The following is a 22095-nucleotide window of genomic DNA, read 5'->3' on the forward strand; positions in this document are numbered from 1 at the left end:
ACCCGAAAAAACGACCATGTATAGTAAGGTGTTTTTAGCTGAAGAAACGACCATGTATAGTAAGGCGTTTTTACCCGAAAAAACGACCATGTACAGTAAGGCGTTTTTACCTGAAAAAACAACCATGTATAGTAAGGCGTTTTTACCCGAAAAAACGACCATGTATAGTAAGGCGTTTTTATCCAAAAAAACGACCATGTATAGTAAGGCGTTTTTATAAGAAAAAACGACTATGTATAGTAAGGCGTTTTTAGCGCCAAAAAACGACCATGTATAGTAAGGCATTTTTACCCGAAAAAAAACGACCATGTATAGTAAGGCGTTTTTACCCGAAAAAACGACCATGTATAGTAAGGCGTTTTTAGCGCCAAAAAACGACCATGTATAGTAAGGCGTTTTTATGAAAAAAAAACGACCATGTATAGTAAGGCGTTTTTAGCGCCAAAAAACGACCATGTATAGTAAGGCATTTTTACCCGAAAAAAAACGACCATGTATAGTAAGGCGTTTTTACCCGAAAAAACGACCATGTATAGTAAGGCGTTTTTAGCGCCAAAAAACGACCATGTATAGTAAGGCGTTTTTATTAAAAAAAACGACCATGTATAGTAAGGCGTTTTTAGCGCCAAAAAACGACCATGTATAGTAAGGCATTTTTATCCAAAAAAAACGACCATGTATAGTAAGGCGTTTTTATTAAAAAAAAAAAACGACCATGTATAGTAAGGCGTTTTTAGCTGAAGAAACGACCATGTATAGTAAGGCGTTTTTATCCAAAAAAAACGACCATGTATAGTAAGGCGTTTTTAGCGCCAAAAAACGACCATGTATAGTAAGGCGTTTTTATAAAAAAAAACGACCATGTATAGTAAGGCGTTTTTATCCAAAAAAAAACGACCATGTATAGTAAGGCGTTTTTAGCGCCAAAAAACGACCATGTATAGTAAGGCGTTTTTAGCGCCAAAAAACGACCATGTATAGTAAGGCGTTTTTATAAAAAAAACCGACCATGTATAGTAAGGCGTTTTTAGCGCCAAAAAACGACCATGTATAGTAAGGCATTTTTACCCGAAAAAAACGACCATGTATAGTAAGGCGTTTTTAGCTGAAAAAAATGACCATGTATAGTAAGGCGTTTTTAGTGCCAAAAAACGACCATGTATAGTAAGGCGTTTTTACCCGAAAAAAACGACCATGTATAGTAAGGCGTTTTTACCCGAAAAAACGACCATGTATAGTAAGGCGTTTTTATCCAAAAAAACGACCATGTATAGTAAGGCGTTTTTACCCGAAAAAACGACCATGTATAGTAAGGCGTTTTTACCTGAAAAAACAACCATGTATAGTAAGGCGTTTTTACCCGAAAAAACGACCATGTATAGTAAGGCGTTTTTATCCAAAAAAACGACCATGTATAGTAAGGCGTTTTTATAAAAAAAAAACCACCATGTATAGTAAGGCGTTTTTAGCGCCAAAAAACGACCATGTATAGTAAGGCATTTTTACCCGAAAAAAAACGACCATGTATAGTAAGGCGTTTTTACCCGAAAAAACGACCATGTATAGTAAGGCGTTTTTAGCGCCAAAAAACGACCATGTATAGTAAGGCGTTTTTATAAAAAAAAACGACCATGTATAGTAAGGCGTTTTTAGCGCCAAAAAACGACCATGTATAGTAAGGCATTTTTATCCAAAAAAAACGACCATGTATAGTAAGGCGTTTTTAGCTGAAGAAACGACCATGTATAGTAAGGCGTTTTTATCCAAATAAAACGACCATGTATAGTAAGGCGTTTTTAGCGCCAAAAAACGACCATGTATAGTAAGGCGTTTTTATTAAAAAAAAAACGACCATGTATAGTAAGGCGTTTTTACCTGAAAAAACAACCATGTATAGTAAGGTGTTTTTAGCTGAAGAAACGACCATGTATAGTAAGGCGTTTTTATCCAAAAAAAACGACCATGAATAGTAAGGCGTTTTTAGCGCCAAAAAACGACCATGTATAGTAAGGCGTTTTTATAAAAAAAAACGACCATGTATAGTAAGGCGTTTTTAGCGCCAAAAAACGACCATGTATAGTAAGGCGTTTTTATCCAAAAAAAACGACCATGTATAGTAAGGCGTTTTTAGCGCCAAAAAACGACCATGTATAGTAAGGCGTTTTTACCCGAAAAAAACGACCATGTATAGTAAGGCGTTTTTATCCAAAAAAACGACCATGTATAGTAAGGCGTTTTTATAAAAAAAAAACGACCATGTATAGTAAGGTGTTTTTAGCGCCAAAAAACGACCATGTATAGTAAGGCGTTTTTATCAGAAAAAAATGACTATGTATAGTAAGGCGTTTTTACCCAAAAAAACGACCATGTATAGTAAGGCCTTTTTAGCTGAAAAAAAAAACGACCAAGTATCGTAAGGCGTTTTTAGCGCCAAAAAACGACCATGTATAGTAAGGCGTTTTTAGCGCCAAAAAACGACCATGTATAGTAAGGCGTTTTTAGCGCCAAAAAACGACCATGTATAGTAAGGCGTTTTTATTTAAAAAAAAACGACAATGTATAGTAAGGCGTTTTTATTAAAAAAAAAACGACCATGTATAGTAAGGCGTTTTTATTAAAAAAAAACGACCATGTATAGTAAGGCATTTTTACCCGAAAAAAACGACCATGTATAGTAAGGCGTTTTTAGCTGAAAAAAATGACCATGTATAGTAAGGCGTTTTTATTAAAAAAAAACGACCATGTATAGTAAGGCGTTTTTATTAAAAAAAAAAACGACAATGTATAGTAAGGCGTTTTTATTAAAAAAAAACGACCATGTATAGTAAGGCGTTTTTATTAAAAAAAAACGACCATGTATAGTAAGGCATTTTTACCCGAAAAAAACGACCATGTATAGTAAGGCGTTTTTAGCTGAAAAAAATGACCATGTATAGTAAGGCGTTTTTATTAAAAAAAAACGACCATGTATAGTAAGGCGTTTTTATTAAAAAAAAACGACAATGTATAGTAAGGCGTTTTTATTAAAAAAAACGACCATGTATAGTAAGGCATTTTTACCCGAAAAAAACGACCATGTATAGTAAGGCGTTTTTAGCTGAAAAAAATGACCATGTATAGTAAGGCGTTTTTATCAGAAAAAAATGACTATGTATAGTAAGGCGTTTTTACCCAAAAAAAACGACCATGTATAGTAAGGCCTTTTTAGCTGAAAAAAAAACGACCAAGTATCGTAAGGCATTTTTAGCGGAAAAAAACGACCATGAGAGTAAGGCGTTTTTTTTTAGCCGAAAAAAAACCCAACCATGTATAGTAAGGCATTTTTTAATGTCCTGAAATGTGTTACGGCTGGCGTATGAAGACATCTGGCAAACAGCCTCCCATCTCTCCAACTGCCCAGGGAACAAAAGTTCTATTTTTAAGCGAGAGGCGCATTTCCTCTGCTGAAACGTCATCCATTTCACCGATGGTTGGTGGCTATGAAAGTGAAGTGGCGCCGCTTTGAGCACAAGTCGTCTTGTGACGGGAGAAAACCGCCGGGGGACGTCTGAGACATTTCAAAGGAAAAAAAAAATCAAGGTCGGTTGGAGCCATGCTGCCAGATGAGGTTACTTCCTTTTCTCAAGCATGTTTCTCTCCCGCGAAGGCCCGACATTTTCTTTTTCCATTCCAAAGAAGGCCCCCCTTGAGGAAAGACGACACCTGCGTTGACAAATCAACGCGTCCGACCCCCTCGAGTCGACATCTGCAATTGATTTGAGTGGAATGCTTTCATTTCCGCTTCATGCCAAGCCCAATCGGGGGGCAAAGCCACATGTTGGCGTTGGGAAATGCGCCGCTGCTTGGAATTGAAGCGGATTTACACGCGGCAGGAGATGGGAGACAATCTCTTTTGGTCAACGGACGCTAGCGACAGCTTGGCGTTTGCGTCTACAGTTTTAGCTTGTAGCAGACGTGCATATTTCACCGTGACGTCCCTGATCCACTGGTGAAAAGGATGCTTTGATCCTCTCCTCTTTTTAATAATAATCCATTTCATTTGTAAGCGCAAAACTCTCAAGGTCACTTTACAGTAACAGGATCTGTTTTTCGGTGGGTGAGCAGCGGCAGCCACACGCGCCAGCGTTCACTCAACCTGGAAGTAACGCAAATAGATAGAAAGCTGGCTAATATATAGCTCCTAGCTAGCCAGCTATCTAGAAGAGCTTCATATGACAAAGAGGGCGCAGAAAAGTGCTTGAGATTAAATGGCTGTCTTTTTGTTGTCATATTATTTTGTTGTTGTCGCCTTCAAGACGGCAGCCGCGAGTTTTGTTTTTCTACTTCTTTCTTTCCTTTCCTGTCCACCATTTCTCCACCGCGAGTCTAATAAATCCAATGGGGGTCCGTCAGCAGTAGTGGACTCTCCCGAGGGTCCCGCTCCCCGGGAGGTCCGGCTGTCCGTTCCTCCAGATTTGGCGGATGATGCGCTCGCGTTCCTCCAGCCGCCGCGCCCTCGCCAGCTCCTCGCCCGACGTGAAGACGTCCACGTCGGCGGTGACGACGAGCGGCAACTGGACCGCCGGCACCCGGTCGCCATCGCCGCCGCCGTCGTCGTCTTCCTCGTTGTCGCTTTCCCGCTCGGGCGCCATTTTGGCGAGGGGCGCCGAGGCGGCTCGATGGCCGTCGGGCCTGCAGGAGATGCGCACGACCAGCAGGCAGAGCGTAAGGACCAGGCCGAAGCAGACGCCGACTACAAAGTAGAGGGCGAAGCTCTCCGGGTTGGCTGCGGACACGGCGGGAAAACCACCTTCAAAATCACTCTTTGGAAAACGGCGGCTCGGCGACAACGTTAGCTTGACTCGAGACTTTGGGGCGGCCATTTTGACCACTTTTCAGGCGTTCGACAGTGTCTGAAATAACGTCTGCCCGGGGCGTAGACCTGGCCTTGGACTGATTTAGGACTTGGTCAACTCCTTCGCGGGACATAAGTTAGGACACCTCGAGAGGTCATTGGCCGGCTTACAAAGCTATCGCTTCATGGAAAGACAACCAATGTTCTGTTGGTTTGTGGATGTTGGTGCTTGGGACGTCCGAGGCCGTGCTATTCAAATTGAGAAAAAACAGCTTTTACTAATGTCAGTGTCTGAAATAACACCTGCCCTGACGCCCGGGGCGTACAACTTACAAAACGTCTCCGCCCGGGTGGCCGACAACTTTTTCAAGAAAACAAACAACGAAAGATTGTCGTCAAAGGAAACATTTGCTTTTTTTCAATAAAGCAAACGTTTCAACAAAGATTTCAAAATCGGAATCAATGATTCCGATTTTGAAATCTTCGTTTGGTTTGGAAATTTCGGTTCGTTTGTCAATTTGCTTACTCTGCACGGCAGCCAATCGGAAGCCCGCTTCCCGAGCATTATAAGGTGGTGCATTTGCGTGTCATTTTCCAAAGTAGATGCGCGGAAGCTCAGCCCCACAAGAAAGAGTCCAAAGAAGCTAACAACATTAACGCCGCTACAAAAGGTAAAGGAACATGATCCCGTCCTTGAGAGTTTTGAAAGGCGCTCGGACGGACTCGCTCACCCTTGATGTGCGCATAAGCGGCGATGCTGTTGCTCAGGAGCTCCATTTCCTTCTTCTTCACGTCCATGTCGCCTCCTTCTTTCAACGCTGGAACAGATCACGCGCGAGTGTCTTGAGGGATCGGCGACAAGGAAGCTTCCCACGAGATCCTTGCCAAATTTGCCATCTTGGACCGTTTGGGTGGGATTTGGCCCACATCTGGCAAAGAGCTCAAAGCAAAGTCTTACCTCCAGGCGGCTTTTCAGCGGCGGCTCATGGCGGCCGTCGTCCCAGTTGTTGTTTTTTTGGCGTCAGCTGATGTTTGGTCCTCAGGTGGCGGACGTCATTGGGCCAACCTGACGCCAAAGCAAACACACGCGCGTTGGATCAGGTCATGGAAGCGTCCGCGTTGCAAACCGCGGATAATAGATAACTAACAGATAGCTAGCTAGATAGCGAATAGATAGCAAATAGATGACTAGCTAGGTAGCCAGCTAGCTCGTAAGATAGCAAATAGATAGCATATAAATAACTAGCTAGGTAGCAAGCTAGCTAGTTAGATAGTGAATAGATAGCAAATAGATAACCAGCTAGCTAGTTAGATAGCTAGCTAGGTAGCCAGCTAGGTAGTTAGATAGCAAATAGACAGAATTAGCTAGCTAGCCAGCCTTTCAAAACTCTCAAGGTCATTTTACAGTCACAGGATCAGTTTATCTGCAGGTGAGCAGTGGCAGCCACATGCGCCAGCGTTCACTCAACCCAGAATAACTCAAATGGATAGAACGTTGGCTAGCTAGCTAATAGATGACTGATAGCAAGCTAGCTAGTTAGATAGAGAATAGATAGTAAATAGCTAGCTAGCTAGCCAGCTAGATAGCTCAAGTGAGAAACCTGGTGTACGTCTCATGGGGTGTAGCATCACGTGTGATTAGCATGTTATGCTACGCTTGCAATTGTCTCCTATTCTTTTGTGAAGGAGTCACCAAAATCCAGCCGCATCTTGGCTCCTCTGTCCCCCCCGGCAGCCTTCCTACAGCCTCTCAACTCTTCTCTTCTTTTGATCTCCATCATCCCTCTCCAATCTTGAACCTCAGAACTAAATCCAACAATTCTTCCTGTCCCAACAGTTGTGGTCAAATCGTGCTTGCCATCTCTCCTTCCATTCACTTCAGCCATCATTGACTCGTCAGGAATCGTACCTACGCCCTCAAAACAGCAATCCTTAAAAAGCCTTGATCTGATGCCAACGACTTCAAAAACCCCATTTCTCACCTTCCTTTTCTTCCCAAAATCCTTGAAAAAATGGTTTCTTCCCAGCTACACTCTCAGCTCTCCGAACGAAGCACGTCGCCAGCCGCACTGCAAAAGCGTCCCTCCCGTTTTTGACTTTTTGCCGCTTTGTTTGCATTCCGAGCGGCGAGTCGGCCAGCGCCAGGCGCTTTGCCTGCAGCCGCCCGAGAGAAAGTGGCGGGCTCGCTCCGAACGTCAACGCCCCCCCCCCCCCCCTAAACGCCCTGCAGGCGTGCTCACCGCAGCAATTTTGCGCTGAGCAGACATTGAGGCGGGGTCGCGTCGCTAAAGCACCTTTTGTTCGGCGTTGAAGCCAAGCGCTTGTTTTGACAGCGCCGATTGCGCTCAGCTCTTTTGGATCCCTCAGTCAAAGTGCAAAAGGGGGTGGGGGGGCGACGGTTAAGGGGGTTAGACGACTCACCGACGACGTCCCGGTCAAACGCTCCAGAAAAGGCCGCACCGGCGCCTCCTTCCCTCGCCAAAGCGGGTAGAAAGCATCGCAAACAAGACGTCCTCCCCCGACCTGAAAAGTCTGCCGGCGGACTGGCAACTTCCTGTGCGAGTTGGAGGCGGACTCCCAAGAGTTGCACAGTTGTCTCTCCTCCCCTTTCTTGGCTCCGGTGGCGGCTGAGCAGGAAAAGACGTCCGAGAAAACCCCCCATCCCGAGCCGCCGCGCCCCCCCCCAGCCGACGTTACTCCTGCAAAAGGGGGAAAAAAAACCAGGAAGGGCCTAAAATGGTCAAGCGTGGGGGTGTGGACGGCTCCGCCGCGGGATATTTGCTGCTTCTATGCGACAAAAAACAAACAAGCAGCGACCCACTTGGATGGAGCAAAGAGCAGCGGCCATGAAAGACGCGCGCCGATTGACAAGGCCCCAAAAGATGGCGACAAAGGTTGCCTGCCATTAACTCTTTCTCTGACTGACAAAAATGAGCGCACTCACTCCAGTGCCAGGGTTTTTGTCATTGTCACTCCAATTGCAGGACCCGCACAATATTGACTTTTAGGACAACATCAACATTCAACACAGCGTTAGGAACCTTACACTCTTCTTTCATCAGTAAAAATAATAGTTCATGCCCAAATTATATGGGTCTGGAGTTATCTGAGCTTGAAATGAGGGTGCCTATACAAAATACAATGTAATACAGTGACACCTCAATTTACGAACTTAATTGGTTCCTCGAAAGTGTGTGTAAGGCCAAAAGTTTGTCTGCCAAACATTTATTTCCCATAAGAAACCATTAAAATGAGAATAATCCGTTCCCAGGTCCCCTTAAATCATCATTTTCTACAAAATACCAATCCATGCGCACCAAATCCAGCAGATATTTAAACAACTTCTTCCCCCAAGCCATTAACTTTTTGAACTCTTTCAACAGTAGCCAAAATGCCACTTAGCAGTTTTTTTGGACGACGATACTAGTGCAGCGTGTTCTACCGGAAACAAATTCCTTGTGTGTTCTACATACTTGGCAATAAAGATGATTCTGATTCTGGAGACCAAATGGGGTCTGCTTGGGGTCTGCTTGGGGCCTGCCTGCCCGGAGCCTGCTTGGAGAAGCTCCAATCTCAAAGTCGGGGCAGGAAAAACCAAAAATGGGAATCCAACACCGGCGCTGAGCTCATCGACGCGTCTGCTTTGGTGCTCAGACTGGCTGAATCCATTTCAAAACCTTACACTCTCTTCTGTCATCAAAAAAAGGAGTTCATTCCTAAGTGATATGGGTCTGGAGTTATATGCGCTTGAAATGGGGGCGGCTGTCCAAAATAAATTGCAATACATATAGCATACAAGCATGCATTATTTGATTTATTTGCTTCGATGTTTATTTATTTGTTAGCTATTTGCTATCTATTAGCTAAGCAGAAAGCTACAAGAAAAGCAAAGCAAAAAGCTAAGCAAAAACCGAGGCGAAAAGCTAAACTAAGCTAAGCTAAATTGAGCTCAATTGGCTTTAACAAGCGCCAATCAGCCACAACAATCCAGAGTGACGGGAAGCATTGTGAGTTTGTTTGTTTTTTAAGTGTTAATTCACCTTCTGGGGGGAAAAAAAACCCCAACGAAAATGGTGTGTGGAAGAAGGCCCCGGCTCGCCGTCTCCAGCATCATCTTCATTGCCAAGGCCAAGGCTCCAAAACTGTTTCCTTGAAACGTCAACAACGCTTTCCTCTTCGACCATATTTGTTGCCAGAAAAGAACGTCCGTACGGAAGACGATTAGGGACACTCAAGAAAAAAAAGAAGCTCAGCAAGAGGCTCACTTTAGTCTCAGAGTACTAATTTTGAGATTAAAGTAGGAATTCTCACTTTGTAGAGTTCTAACTCGATCTCCACGAACGTCACAAAAGTCAGAATTCTGAAAAATGGCGGGTATATTGCCATTGGTTGCCATGACAACAAAAAGAGAGCCGCCAGTTCCAGTCGCGTTGTTGGGCATATAGTGCCCCCTGCTGTTCCATTGGAGGATTGCGCCGAATGCTCTGATGAAGTTCCATCAAGTTCATGTCGGTTTGGGGACTTTCCACTTTCATCCGGGGAGTTTCCACTTTCCCCCCAATCACTTTCCAACGACGTAAATCCGAATCACAGAATTTAAGAGCTCGAGTAAACAACTTTGCCACACACTTGCAATTACATGTACAGTCATACCTTGGCTTACGAACGTAATTGCTTCCCAGAAAGTGTGTGTATTCCAAACATTAATTTCCCATAGGAAACCATTCAAATGAGAAGAATCCGTTCCCAGGTCCCCATAAAACATCATTTTCTACTAAATAAGCCATAAAATGACACCCCATATAGCTTATTTTATATCTAATAAATGTGATATGGTATTGTAATGAAAGAAATAAACTAGCGTATAATAAAGCGGTTTTATTGACCTTTGTGATGGTCGTTGATGTCTTGACGGAATGGATAGTGTCTGAAGGAGCTCTGGGTTGTCCATCTTGGAAGTTTTGATATTGCAACAGATGCAGGCGGACACACTGGAAACCTCATTGATAGCTGCTTCCCTTGCTTGTATATTCTCTTCAAATTGTACAGATGGCTTGTGCGGGTTATTTGTAGAGCCTGATTGATGGGATATTTTAACCTTGCAGTCTACACTCTGCCCCTGAACTATCACTAAAGTTGAAACGAGTCCACTCTATCCATTTTCTCATCATTTTACTTTTGTTTTTTTTGTTTCAAGCTCTGTCATCTCCCTTTCTGTAACCCCTGCCCCCGCTCACTGCTACGTGTGTCCCCTTCCTCCTCTACCATGGATCTTGACCAATCACGTGCGGCTTTAACCGAAGACTGGGGGCGGGCGGGGAATAGAGGAAAAAAAAAGTCGGCCGCCATTTCAGGAGCTGCGAGAACCGTCTCGTTTGCGAGGTATCACTGTACCTTCATTCGTCTCGCAGCAAAGTGATGAAATCACAGCAGCAAAGTGATGTAAAGGAAGAGGAAAGGAAAGAAAGAAGTAGAAAAACAAAATACGGGAGCTGCTAGAAAGGCAGCCACTCTCGCGGCAGCCATCTTGAAGTCAAAAACAGTCAATAAGAAATCAGCAAACAAGGCGTAGGACTTCTTTTCCATATCAAAGTTGATTTATTGCTGACATGCGTGGAGAGTTTTTGATTAAGTAGAAAAATATCTTTGCTTCTTTCTTCTTTTTTTCAACTGCACAATAATGTGGTTAATGCGTTCGTTCCGAGACGCCCCCAAAGAGGAGCGAGCAGTTTAACAACGACCGCCAAATAAACGCCGGAAAACAAAACAAAAAACATTGAAAAAATGCAGATGATTTTGGGGAGATTTTTGTTCAAATGAAGGTTTGCTACTTTAATCGGCAGGAAAAAAAGTTTCTTTTTTTGGGGTGAATTTTGCTCAGAATTTTGTCTCGTTTTATCCGTGTGGGTAATAAACACAATTGTATTGTTTTTATTTAAATACATTTTCAATCGGATTGAATGAAAGCAAATGACACATTTTGGGGGGTTGCTACTAAAAAAAAACATTACATATTGTGAAAAATGGTGAATTTTTCCAGTTAAAGATCAGTGGAATGAACCAAGTGGACACTTTAGGAGGGGTGGGCTCGGCGGGGCTGTCGCACTGATGTGTTTGTGCCCAAAATCCAATTAAGCAATGCAAACATGCAATTAAAATGGCTAAAATGATATCCCCCCCCCCAAAAAAAAAAAAATCCATATTTTGGGGGGAAAAATACATATTTCAAGATTCCAATTGCTGGAGTCGAGGGGAATTTTTCAACAAAAATAATCATTTGAGAAAAAAGAAAAAGATGCAATATTGGACAAAATAATCCATCCATTCATCACGTCTTCATAAATTAATGCGGCATTTTGGGGGAAACATCGGTGAGAAGGAACCCAGCGGAAATCTTACAAGCAACTTTTTGGAGAATTACGGATCCATTTTTTGGGCGAAAACTAAAGAAAAAGGAACAAAAATAAAAACAAAATGAAGAAAGTGGATTTGACTTCCACGCGGGTGGGAGGAGAATTTTAGGCTGCCAATCAAAGTCAAGGCTGGCCACTGTCAAAAGTGGGCGGGGCGGGTCGTTGCCGTGCCAACGTCGACTTCTTATCTTGCATTTCGGAATTAGCCTTTTTGCATTAGCATTTTGTGCACTGCTACAATACTGACTTAGTTATCCATTAGCTAGTTGGCTAGCCGTCGGCTATCAGAATCAGGAAAAACCTTGAATTGTCCCACAATGGGGACATTTGCAGTCCACAGCAGCAATTTTCTTAGCTATTTATGAGCTATCCATTAGCTAGCTAGCTTTCTATCTATTAGAGTTACTTCCGGGTTGAGCCGGTGCGTGTGGCTGTCGCTGCTCACCCACAGAAAACCTGTGACTGTAAAGTGACCTTGAGAGTTTTGAAAGGCGCTTACAAATCAAATGTATTATTATTAGCTAGCTGTTAGCTAACTAGCTAATTATCTGGCTATCTATTAGCTTCCTAGCTAGTTAGCTGGATATCGATTAGCTACCTATTAACTAGCTAGCTATTTAGCTGGCTATCTATGAGCTATCTAATAGCTATCTACCTGGCTTTATATTAGCTATCTTTCCAGCTAGCTAGCGATATAGTAGCTTCTATTAGCTGGCAATATATTAGCTTCTATTAGCTAGCTTTCTATCCATTTGAATTACTTCTGGGTTGAGTAAACGCCGGTGCGTGTGGCGGCACAGTGACCTTGAGAGTTTTGAAAGAAATTAATGGATTATTATTATTATTATTATTTTCGCCCGTTTTGCAATTTTGTCTTTAATTTGAGTTGATAAAAGCAATGAAGGAATAATAATGGTTGCGAGTAGCTTAAATGGTGGCGAAATGGCAAGAAACGTCTTTGATGGCAAGTCGTTTTGTTGCTTTCCAGGCGACATTTTCATGAGAACGAGAAATAAATAAATGCACCTTGAAATGGCAAGAGAGAAGGAGGTTGGGATGCTAAAGTTCAAGACACGTCGCGGGAAAAAGACGAATTGAGGCAAAGTCGCCGGAGAGGAGCTCCGCCTCAAAAACAAACACACACAAAAAAAGGAGCGGACCTCCAGTAAGTGAATAACCAGCGCAATTCTACGGAAGCGCATTAGGGACAGCTTGAAATTGTTAAGCTTTTGAACATTTTGTACAGATGGGCTATTAGTCGGAGAAAAAAAGGCCCCAATTTGCTACATTCAAATCCAGCAAATTTGCGACTTTCAATCGAGCAAATTTAGGAGTTTGAATCGAGCTAATTTGTGACTTTAAAGCTATCAAATAGAATAAGTAGCACATTTGTGATTTTTAAATCTAGCAAATGTGCAACTTTTTTTTTCTTTTTTCAATAAAAAACATACTTCAAGCTGGCCCTAATGCTCTTCCTCCCGTACAATTAATTCACAGGCAACCGGGGTGAAAAAAAAAAAGGGGGAAAGAAATGACCGACACCTACAAAGTGGAATCGTGGCGTCTGCGAATCCACAATCAAGGGCTAGCTGGGCGCCGCGCCGCGCCGCTCCGCGCCGCTTTTCACAGTGTGCCAGATAACAAAGACCTTTCGGCCGCTTTTCCACCGCACGGCGCTCTTCAATTTCAACACCAGGCCCGACAGATAAGACGTACGCTAACGGATAGCAAAAGTCCGCTTTTGCCGCCGGGTCCAGTCCGCGTGGCACTTTTTGTTTGGCCGGAGAACACGGAGGCCTCAAGGGCAAAGGAACGGCGGGCCATTTTCTTTCCAGAGAGGACACGGCAAATCAGGACGCCGCCTGCCGCCAAGTGGCGAAAAAAAAGGTCTCCGCGGTCTCCGATAGAAATTCCAGAAAATAAAAACGCTAGCCGGAAGGTTAGCGCGTCGTGCGCTGCGCACGGACTTCAGTTTTTTTTGTTTTCAATACCGCCCTCTCGGAGGTGAGCCATTTATCGATAAATAACTTGAAATATAAACAATGTGTACTCCGCAGTCTCCCGTTGGATGCAGCGCCCTGTTTTGCCGCCCACCTCAGATTCAATTTGCGTTGAACGCCGAATGGATTCGGAGGGTTCGGGCGGTCGGTACCGCCCGGCGGAAAAGCGTCAGGAAACTGGAGGATAGCTTAAAAATGGCGGCCGACGCGGCTACGCTAACATGTCAAAGCGTCGTTCACATTCATACCGGAAACAAAAACACCCCCCCCCCCCCAATCGGGTCTTTGTCGGACGAGCCGGGAGCCGTTCCCAATAGCAACCGGGCGGCGGGTACCGGTTCCATCCGACATTGCCCGACGCCAGCAAAGAGAACGCCCGCTCCCATTTTGTCCGTCTTTGAGAGCCTATTACAAATGCTACTCCAAGGTCACAATGCTAAAAAATAAAATCCGTCCACAAGTTGGGAGGGGGTCGTCATTTGTTTGCCCGCGGCGAGCGTGGCGGTCGACCAACGCGGAGGAAGAGAGGTAGATTGACTCCAAGGAGGTTTTCCAGAACGGGGGTGACGGTAGAGGGGCGGCAGGGCGCTCGCACAGTGACCGGAAGGCGGACCGACGGGGGGTCACCTCTACTTGCGCGGGAAGCGCTGCGCCAAGATGGCGGCGTCCAGCGGGCTGACGGGTTGGGCGTCGCGGCCCAGGCGGCGCACCGGCGGCAGGCCGTTCAGGTGGCGCTTGAGGAAGCTCTTGGCCTCGTGGAAGGTGTTCTTCTCCTCCGCTAGCAGCAGCTGCTGACGCATGTAGTTCTCAAACTCGTACTGCGACGACTCCTCCGTCACTTTGGCCTGCGGGAGGCCGCAAAGGCGGACGTCAGGACTTTTTTCAAACTCATCAACCGCCAGATGGTGTAAGAACATCGAGCTAGCTAGCTAGCTAGTTATATTTTTATATACAGGTAACATCCGAGTTACGACCGGGTTCCGTTACGACAAAGCGGTCGTAAGTCAAAATCCACTAAAAGACAACAGCTGAAGCTGGAACAAAGCGCTAACGTGGAGAAAAGGCAAATGCTGCCCCCTTGTGGAAAGGGGAAAAAAAAAAACACTGCCAGAGGTCTGACCGGCGCTTTATCGAACCCAAGCATGAAAAAGCAAAACCCGGAGCAATTGAATACAATTTGTGAATGTCTGCGCTTGACCCCTGTTTGACCTCTTGCAGATGCTCCGGATGGTTGATCTGATCGTCAATGTCCGGAACCACCTGGAGGGGGCCGCTCAGCGACGAAACAGACTGCCTGAAATTTACAAGAGATGAAGTTCATCCATCCATCCATCACTCCTGGGTTATGTTCATCAGCGGTTCCTCCCAAATAAAAAGAATCAGTCCATAAGATGCTAACACAAACGCAATCTGATCATCGGATTCATTTCTCAAAATAGGAAAGCTCAACCGTTGCAATCTTCAAGTCAAGTCAGGAAACATATTAGCTATCTATCTAGCGAGCTGGTTGGATGGATAGCTAATAGCTAGCCATCTAGCTATTAGCTATCCATCCAGTCAGGAACCATATTAGCTATCTTTCTAGCTATCTCTTAGCTAGCTAGCTTTCCATCTATTTGAGTTACTTCCAGGTTGAGTGAACGCTGGCGCGTGCGGCTGCCGCTGCTCGCCCACAGAAACACTGTAAAGTGACCTTGAGAGTTTTGAAAGGTGCTTAAAAATCTAATGTATTATTATTGTTGTGTGACAAGGTCAAAGGTGACACGCTAGTGTCCTCAATTTATGACAGAGCTGCTTTCAAAATGGAGGTGCCCTTTCACTTTGCACGCAAGGAAGCAAACGGCAACAAAAAAAGCCCGTACCAAGAGGCGATGATGTCACCGAGCGACTCCAGCACCTCGCCGGCGGTCAGCCTCTGCTGAGGGTCGAGCACCAGCAGCTTTCGGATCAGACACACCGTGTTGTCCGATACGCGCCCGTCTCTGCGGTTGGGGGGGGGGGGGGGGGGGGGGTTCAGGGGTCAAGGGTCAGACAACTCGTGAGAAAAGTCAACCTTGGAAGACGTGGAGCACTTTAGGGGGAGTTCCTTTCAGTGCTCCACCAATGAGAAGAGAGAGAAAGAGACGCAGCTTTCGGGTGACATTTCAGGGTAGACATCAAAACAAGTCCAAGATGGCGGCCGGGGAGGCAGCATATTATGTATTGATTTATTGATTTATTGATTTCAAGTTGCCTTTCAAGCAGCTCCTGTATGCTGTTTTTATACTTCTTCCTTTCCTTTCATCACTTTGCTGCTGCAAAATGTCCATTTTTCCACTGTGAAACTAATAAATAATAATAAAAAAAATCATTTCTAAGCGCCTTTCAAAACTCTCAAGGTCACTTTACAGTCAGAGGATAAGTTTTTTCTGCGGGTGAGCAGCGGCGGCCACACGCGCCAGCATTCACTCAACGCACTCATAGAAAGCTAACTAGCCAGCTAATAGCTCGCAGGCCAGATATCTAATAGATAGCTAGCTAGGTAGCGAGCCAGCTACATAGCTAATAGCTAGCTTGCTAGCCAGCCAGATAGCTAGCTAGATAGCTAGCGAGCCAGCTACATAGCTAATAGATATCAAATAGCTAGCAAATAAAGTGCTCTCAAGGACAATAAAGGCTAATCTAATCCAACGTGCGACTATAGTTAGAAAGACTGGTTTAATTAATGATGTTTTTCTACTTCTTCCTTTCCTTTCATCACTTTCTCCACTGTGATTTTATTGATTATAGTATCTATGCTTGCCTGTGAAAAGTGTCCTTGAGAGCTTTGAAAGGTGCTTAAAATAAAATGTATTATTATTATTATTATTAAAGGCAATCAAATAAGAGGCCCAATCATGGGCGAGCCACCCTAGAATTTCAGCGGAAAGGCGGACGGGCGCTGGACTCACTCGGGGACGGAGTACTCGGCGGCCTTGATTTTGCGGAAGAGTTCTTGAGGTACGCTGTCGTAGAAGGGGAACTGTCCGTAGAGCATGGTGAACAGCACCACGCCCAGCGCCCACATGTCGCTGGGCTTGCCGCGGTACGGGCGACCTGCAAAAGGCACAAGCGGGCGTCAACGCGCACCAAAACACCCCCGAAACCTCCTTTGACGGGCGGGGACGCTGACCGCTGAGGACGTCCGGGCTGATGTAGGCGGGACTTCCCCTCTGGTCTTTCAGCAGGTCGTCTTCGCTCACCAGGTGTTTGCCTAAGCAGAAGTTGGTCACCGTGATTCTGTGCGTCCTGCAAAGGAGGACAAGCAAAGGAGCAGGGATGAGAAAAAAAAGGCAGGGGCGGAGGTCAACCACAAACTCACACACATATACATACACATATACATACACATATATACATATACATATATATATATATATATACATATACATATACATATATATATATACATATACATATATATATATATATATATATATATATATATATATATATATATATATATATGTATGAGCGAGAACGTCTTACCGCTTGTTCAGCACCATGTTTCCCAGCTTGAGGTCTCGGTGCACAATGTTCTTCTGCGGAGAAAAAGAGAAAGGGGCTTAAGGGGGACCCCGGGGGGGTTCGCCGCGCCCGCCGAGGCGCCAACCCACCTTGTGCAGGGCCTCCACCACGCGCACCACGTCGTAGAAGATGACGATGGCCTGGCGCTCGGCCAGCCGCTTCTCCTTGATGACGTAGTGCTGCAGGTTGATGAGGTCGGCCGTCTTGTCGCTCAGGTCGTGCGCGCACAGGCAGTCCAGCACCAGGCAGATGCGCTTCTTGGGCTTGCGACGCTTGCTAAGCTCCGCCTCCTCCGACGCACATTCGTAGGCCCGGTCCTGCCCCGGGACCATACGTTATAATCACAATACATTTCATTTCTAAGCGCCTTTCAAAACTCTCAAGGTCACAGGAGACGTTTTTTCTGTGGGTGAGCAGCGGCAGCCACACGCGCCAGCGTTCATTCAACCTGGAAGTTAGCTAGCCAATAGCTAGTTAATATCTAGCTATCTAGATAACTGGCTAGACAGATAGTGAATAGCTAGCCAGCTAGGTAGCCAGCTAATTAGTCAGATAGCTAATAGACAGCAAATAGCAAGCTAGCTAGATAGCCAGCTAGTTCGTCAGCCCCGCCCACCCCACCTGGAAGAGGCCGTGATGATGGACGACGCCGTCCTGGCTGTGCAGCAGCGACAGGAGGGAATACTCGGTGTGCAGCAGCATCTTGCCCTGACGCTCCTCCTGCGTCTCGCCCGCCGAGTCGGCTCGCTCGTCCAGCGTCAATATCTGAACAAAAATGGCCCTTTCACACAAACCGAAAAACCAAAAGGACCCCAAAAACAACACGGGGTCTCATCTCAGACTTACTTTGAGCTGGTAGAAATCATCGCTGCCATCTTTCCTGGCCAGACACTGCACGATGCTGGGCACCGGCGAGTTGCCCAGACGAGGACCTGCAGCAAAACAATAAACAAACAAACAAACAAACAAACAAAAAAATGAACAAAAGCGGCCGGCGACGTGCTCCTTCAAAATAAAGGTCCATGCACTTTCGACGCAGATTGTGACGCATTTTCTTCCCGCTAGCCAGATTGAAAAATAAAAGCTTTGTGGCTCGTTTCCGTACTTAATTGGTCCCCAGAAAGTGTGTATAAGGCAAAAAGTTTGTCTGCCAAACATTTATTTCCCAGAAGAAACCATTAAAATGAGAATAATCCGTTCCCAGGACTCCATAAAACATAGTTTTCTACTCAATATGCCTTAAAAGTACACCAAAATACAGCGATACCTCAGCTTACAAACTTAATTGGTTCCCGGAAAGTGTGTGTAAGGCGAAAGGTTCGTCTGCCATTATTTCCATAAGAAACCATTAAAAATGAGAATAATCCGTTCCCAGGACCCCATAAAACATAGTTTTCTACTCAATACGCCTTAAAAGTACACAAATTGTGTACGGTGTGAAATCAGAGAGATTTGGAATTCTTTCTTTCTTCCGGTGTCAAATTCCATGCTCATCTATCGAACTGGCTAGCGATTGCACTTGTTAGCGAGCCAGATAGCTAGCTCTCTTTCTCTTCAGCTAGCTGGCTAATCCCGTGCATCAAACTTGAGGCTCCGGGGTCAAATCTGTCCAATCTGTTTGTCCGCGTCGATTGTCTTACCCAGGACGAAGGGTCCAGCCCGCTTGGCGTTGCTGCCCGCTATGCCGGCGTACACCGGACACTGCAGCTTGCCGGTCCTGCCCGACGTCTCTCCGGCCACTCGCTCCGACGCACGTCGCTTGGACATACTGGAGTTCTATGGAAAAGGGGTCAGGGGTCGGGGGGGGGGGGGGGGGGGTCACAGTGGGATGAGCTTGCGGTGTCTGCTGACAATCAAACGAGGAAACAAACCCCGCCCCCTTTTTTATTCTATCCCCCTGCTTTGCTGATCTAATAGATATCCAGCTAACTAGATAGCTAGCTAGCCAGCCAGATAGCCAGCCAGACAGCTAATAGAGAGCTAGCTAGGTAGCCAGCTAGTTAGATAGCTAGCCAGCCTGCGAGATAGCTAATAGACAGCAAATAGATAGCAAATAGCTAGCTAGGTAGCCAGCGAGCCCATCTGTCATGATGTGACAGGAGAAAAGAAAAAAAAAAGCGCCGGCGACAGCGCGACAAGGCAACACGCCGTCTTAAACCCGCCCGCCGCCACCGCGCGGCGAGGTATGCTTTGTTGAGCGCGTTCCCGCGATGCCGTGACACAACGCCGGCCGGCTTCCCGTAACGAGGAAGTCAGGAGAGCCGTGACTCACCGCTTTGGACTGGCGGCGCCGGACGCAGACGGCCGTTTGAATGCTCGGGTGATGACACCAAACGCGTGACGCGCGACACAAACCGAAACCTGGAAGCTTGACAGCATGACAAAGGGGCATACCTGCGATGGGGGGGTGGCGGCGGCGGCGGGCATAGCCAAGACTGACAACATTTCACTTCCCCATTCAACCAGCCAAGCAGATTAGCTAACTCGGAGACATTAAAATATGAATAATCCCTTCCCAGGTCCCCACAAAACATCATTTTATACGAAATAAGCCTTAAGACTACACAAAGTACAGTGATACCTCAGCTTACAAACTTAATTGGTTCCCAGAAAGTGTAAGGTGAAACGTTTGTCTTCCAAACATTTATTTCCCATAAGAAACCATTAAAAATGAGAATAATCCGTTCCCAGGTCCCCATAAAACATCATTTTCTCCTAAATAAGCCTTAAAACGACACAAAATAGACCTTATTTTATGTACAATAAATGTGCTGATGGTATTGTAATAAAAGAAATAAACTGTACTGTATAATCAAGTGCTTTTATTGACCTTTGTGATGGTCGTCGATGAACCCGCAACAGGCTAGTGTTAAGACGAAGAGGACACAAAAGAAAATGACGGTCGAGCAGAAGGACATCACCAACGAGGTGTGTGTTTGTGACACTTAGCATCCCAGCACCAGTACGCTAAGTTGCTACGTGTGGCTAAGGGTGTTTCTGTGTTGTTGAAGCAACGGTCTCAGGCAATAGAAGAGGTTAAAAAACTTGTGTTGATTTGGATTAACAAAAAGCAGCTAGCAGGAGACATTGTGAGTGAGGGTATGATCGCAGAGAGAGCACGGCAACTTCACTCGGATATCATCACGAGGCAACAACGTCAACGACCATCACAAAGGTCAATGAAACCACTTGATTATATGAGTATAGAAAGTGATGTTTTATGGGGACCTGGGAAGGGCTTATTCTCATTTTAATGGCTTCCTCTGGGAACGTAAAGTTTGAATACACACTTTTCGCCTTCCGCACTTTCTGTGAAACAATTAAGTTTGTAAGCCGAGGTATCACTGTATTCCCGTATAAAAATGTAAAAAAAAAACGCAAAGACAAGCGGAAATGCAGACAGCTCAGCCCGCATGCGCACGTTATGCTTTTAGCGTAAAAAATATCTTCGATTGAGGATGACTTGCTGGTTTGTTGTGACAATCGTAACGATCGACCGACGGCAGCGTTGTCGTTGGCAACCAGCAGTTGACGCCAACTGGATTGGAGCCAAAATGCTCTTTGGAAGATGGCTTCGCAACATTTTGAAAATTGCCATTGCATCGAAATGTTTATAAAATTTAGAAACATCGGCATTTTGGAATTTTACAGCTAACACCCTGTGCCACCATTAGATTAAGAGTTTGGAAAGGTGCTTGTATATGAAATGTGTTATTATTAGTAGTATTATCATCATTTGCTAGCTATTAGCTATCTGGCTATCTAGCTAGGTATCTGTTGGGTATTGATTGCCAAATTAGCTAGCTTTCTATCTATTTGAGGTACTTCCAGGTTGAGTGAACACTGGCGCGTGTGGCTGCCGCTGCTCACCCACGGAAAAAACTTATCTTGTGACTGTAAAGTTACCTTGAGTTTAAAAGGTGCTTAGAAATTAAATGTATTATTATTATTAGTAGTAGTAGTATTAGTGTTATTATTGTTATCATCATAATTTGCAAGCTATTTACTATCTATTACCTATCTGGCTGGCTCGCTGGCTATTCGAGCTAGATAATAAGATAATTGGAATTGTATAGTGCCTCTTTGCAATTTTTTTGCTGATGATACTAGTGCAGCGTGTTCGACCGGAAACAAATTCCTTGTGTGTTCTACATACTTGGCAATAAGGATGATTCCGATGATTCTGATAATCACTATCTTGCTGGCTGGCTATCTCGCTAGGTATCTGTTGGCTATCGATTGGCTATCTAGCTAGCTATCTATTCACTATCTAGCTGGCTGGCGAGCTATCTATTATCTATGTAGCTGGCTATCTATTGGCCATCGATTGGCTAGCTAGCTAGCTATCTATTTGACTTACTTCCTTTGAGTGAAATAATCAAGAGAACAAGGGTGTATTTTGGAGCTGTGGTGATTATTGATGGATTTCGGCCGTTCCTAAGAAAGTTGCCCAGGAAAAATCCACCCGAACCCCTTCGCAAGGCCACCGGGGTCGCTTACAGTAAAATCTCCCGTCGGAACTTGGAAGTTCTCACGCACAAAGAGGACAGACGCGCCGCTACCGCCGACTGACTAACTAACTACTTAGTCGTCGTGAAACAACAGACAATTGAGCACTTTGATTCCGTCTATCAATGTCGGCAAAAGTCTGATTGACAAGCATCGAGTTGAGAGGCCATTTCAACAACATAGCAAACATACAGCTGGCTAGCACAAAGCTAGCTTGCTAGCTCACCTCGAGCCGACACCGCCGGGTCCACCAAAAAGAAAAAAAAGAAGACAAAAAAATCTTGGCGTCGTCCTCCGCCCTCACAACGTCGACATTTCTCGTGCGGGGGGCGACGTCTCTTCTCGTCGACGGCTCCGGACGGAGCGCCGCGGGTCGCTTGGCCGCTCGAAGCCTCCGAAAGAGAAGCGACCAAGGGAAGAAAAGCTCGCTCGCTTGCTAGCTAGCTAGCTAGCTACTAGCTAGCGGCTGATCGCATCTTTCCATCCACAGCGACAGCGCCACCTGACAACGGAAGTGACGCACGCCGTTTACCAAGATTGACAGCAGGGCTCGGCCAAACACGGTCTGGATCGCCGGCGATGACGGTTTTTTTCCTTCTGTTTACGTAATGGAACAAAATGGGGTGACGTCATTGGATAAAACGTTTACAAACGGTTTGTGTGGCCCGTTTCACGCAAACTGGAGAATAATAATAATAATAATACATTTAATTTCTAAGCGCCCTTCAAAACTCTCACGGTCACTTTACAGTCACTGGATAAGTTTTTCTGTGGGTGAGCGCCAGCGTTCACT

The 22095-nt window shown here is 45.3% G+C and overlaps 2 protein-coding genes across 5 annotated transcripts; both read right to left on the reverse strand.

Moving 5' to 3' along the window:
- Positions 1-3236: 3236 nt before the first annotated feature.
- On the reverse strand, positions 3237-9032 carry eva1ba (eva-1 homolog Ba (C. elegans)). Of its 3 annotated transcripts, XM_088997707.1 has the most exons (5): positions 8875-9028; positions 7256-7533; positions 5793-5900; positions 5566-5652; positions 3237-4765 (listed from the first exon to the last, which is right to left on the reverse strand). In XM_088997707.1, exons 4-5 carry the CDS (start codon positions 5630-5632, stop codon positions 4389-4391), a joined length of 444 nt encoding a protein of 147 aa, XP_088853833.1. In that variant the 5' UTR covers positions 5633-5652; positions 5793-5900; positions 7256-7533; positions 8875-9028; the 3' UTR covers positions 3237-4388. The 3 variants fall into 3 exon arrangements, with proteins under 3 accessions (XP_088853833.1, XP_088853834.1, XP_088853836.1); XM_088997708.1 differs by lacking the exon at positions 7256-7533 and having other exon boundaries at positions 8875-9032; XM_088997710.1 differs by lacking the exons at positions 7256-7533; positions 8875-9028 and adding an exon at positions 6817-7179.
- A 1377-nt stretch (positions 9033-10409) lies between these two features.
- Positions 10410-22085, reverse strand: stk40 (serine/threonine kinase 40). 2 transcript variants are annotated; one of them, XM_088997703.1, is made up of 11 exons: positions 21529-22084; positions 18434-18569; positions 17640-17725; positions 17415-17558; positions 16883-17110; positions 16755-16807; positions 16399-16514; positions 16178-16322; positions 15110-15229; positions 14457-14541; positions 10410-14092 (listed from the first exon to the last, which is right to left on the reverse strand). In XM_088997703.1, the coding sequence occupies exons 2-11, from the start codon at positions 18558-18560 to the stop codon at positions 13877-13879; spliced, it is 1320 nt and encodes a 439-aa protein (XP_088853829.1). In that variant the 5' UTR covers positions 18561-18569; positions 21529-22084; the 3' UTR covers positions 10410-13876. The 2 variants fall into 2 exon arrangements, with proteins under 2 accessions (XP_088853829.1, XP_088853830.1); XM_088997704.1 differs by lacking the exon at positions 15110-15229 and having other exon boundaries at positions 21529-22085.
- Positions 22086-22095: the final 10 nt, after the last annotated feature.

Source organism: Hippocampus bargibanti, linkage group LG06 (genome assembly GCF_051943395.1).
Source record: "Hippocampus bargibanti isolate YZ-2025 linkage group LG06, ASM5194339v1, whole genome shotgun sequence".
NCBI classification, from domain to species: Eukaryota; Metazoa; Chordata; class Actinopteri; order Syngnathiformes; family Syngnathidae; genus Hippocampus; species Hippocampus bargibanti.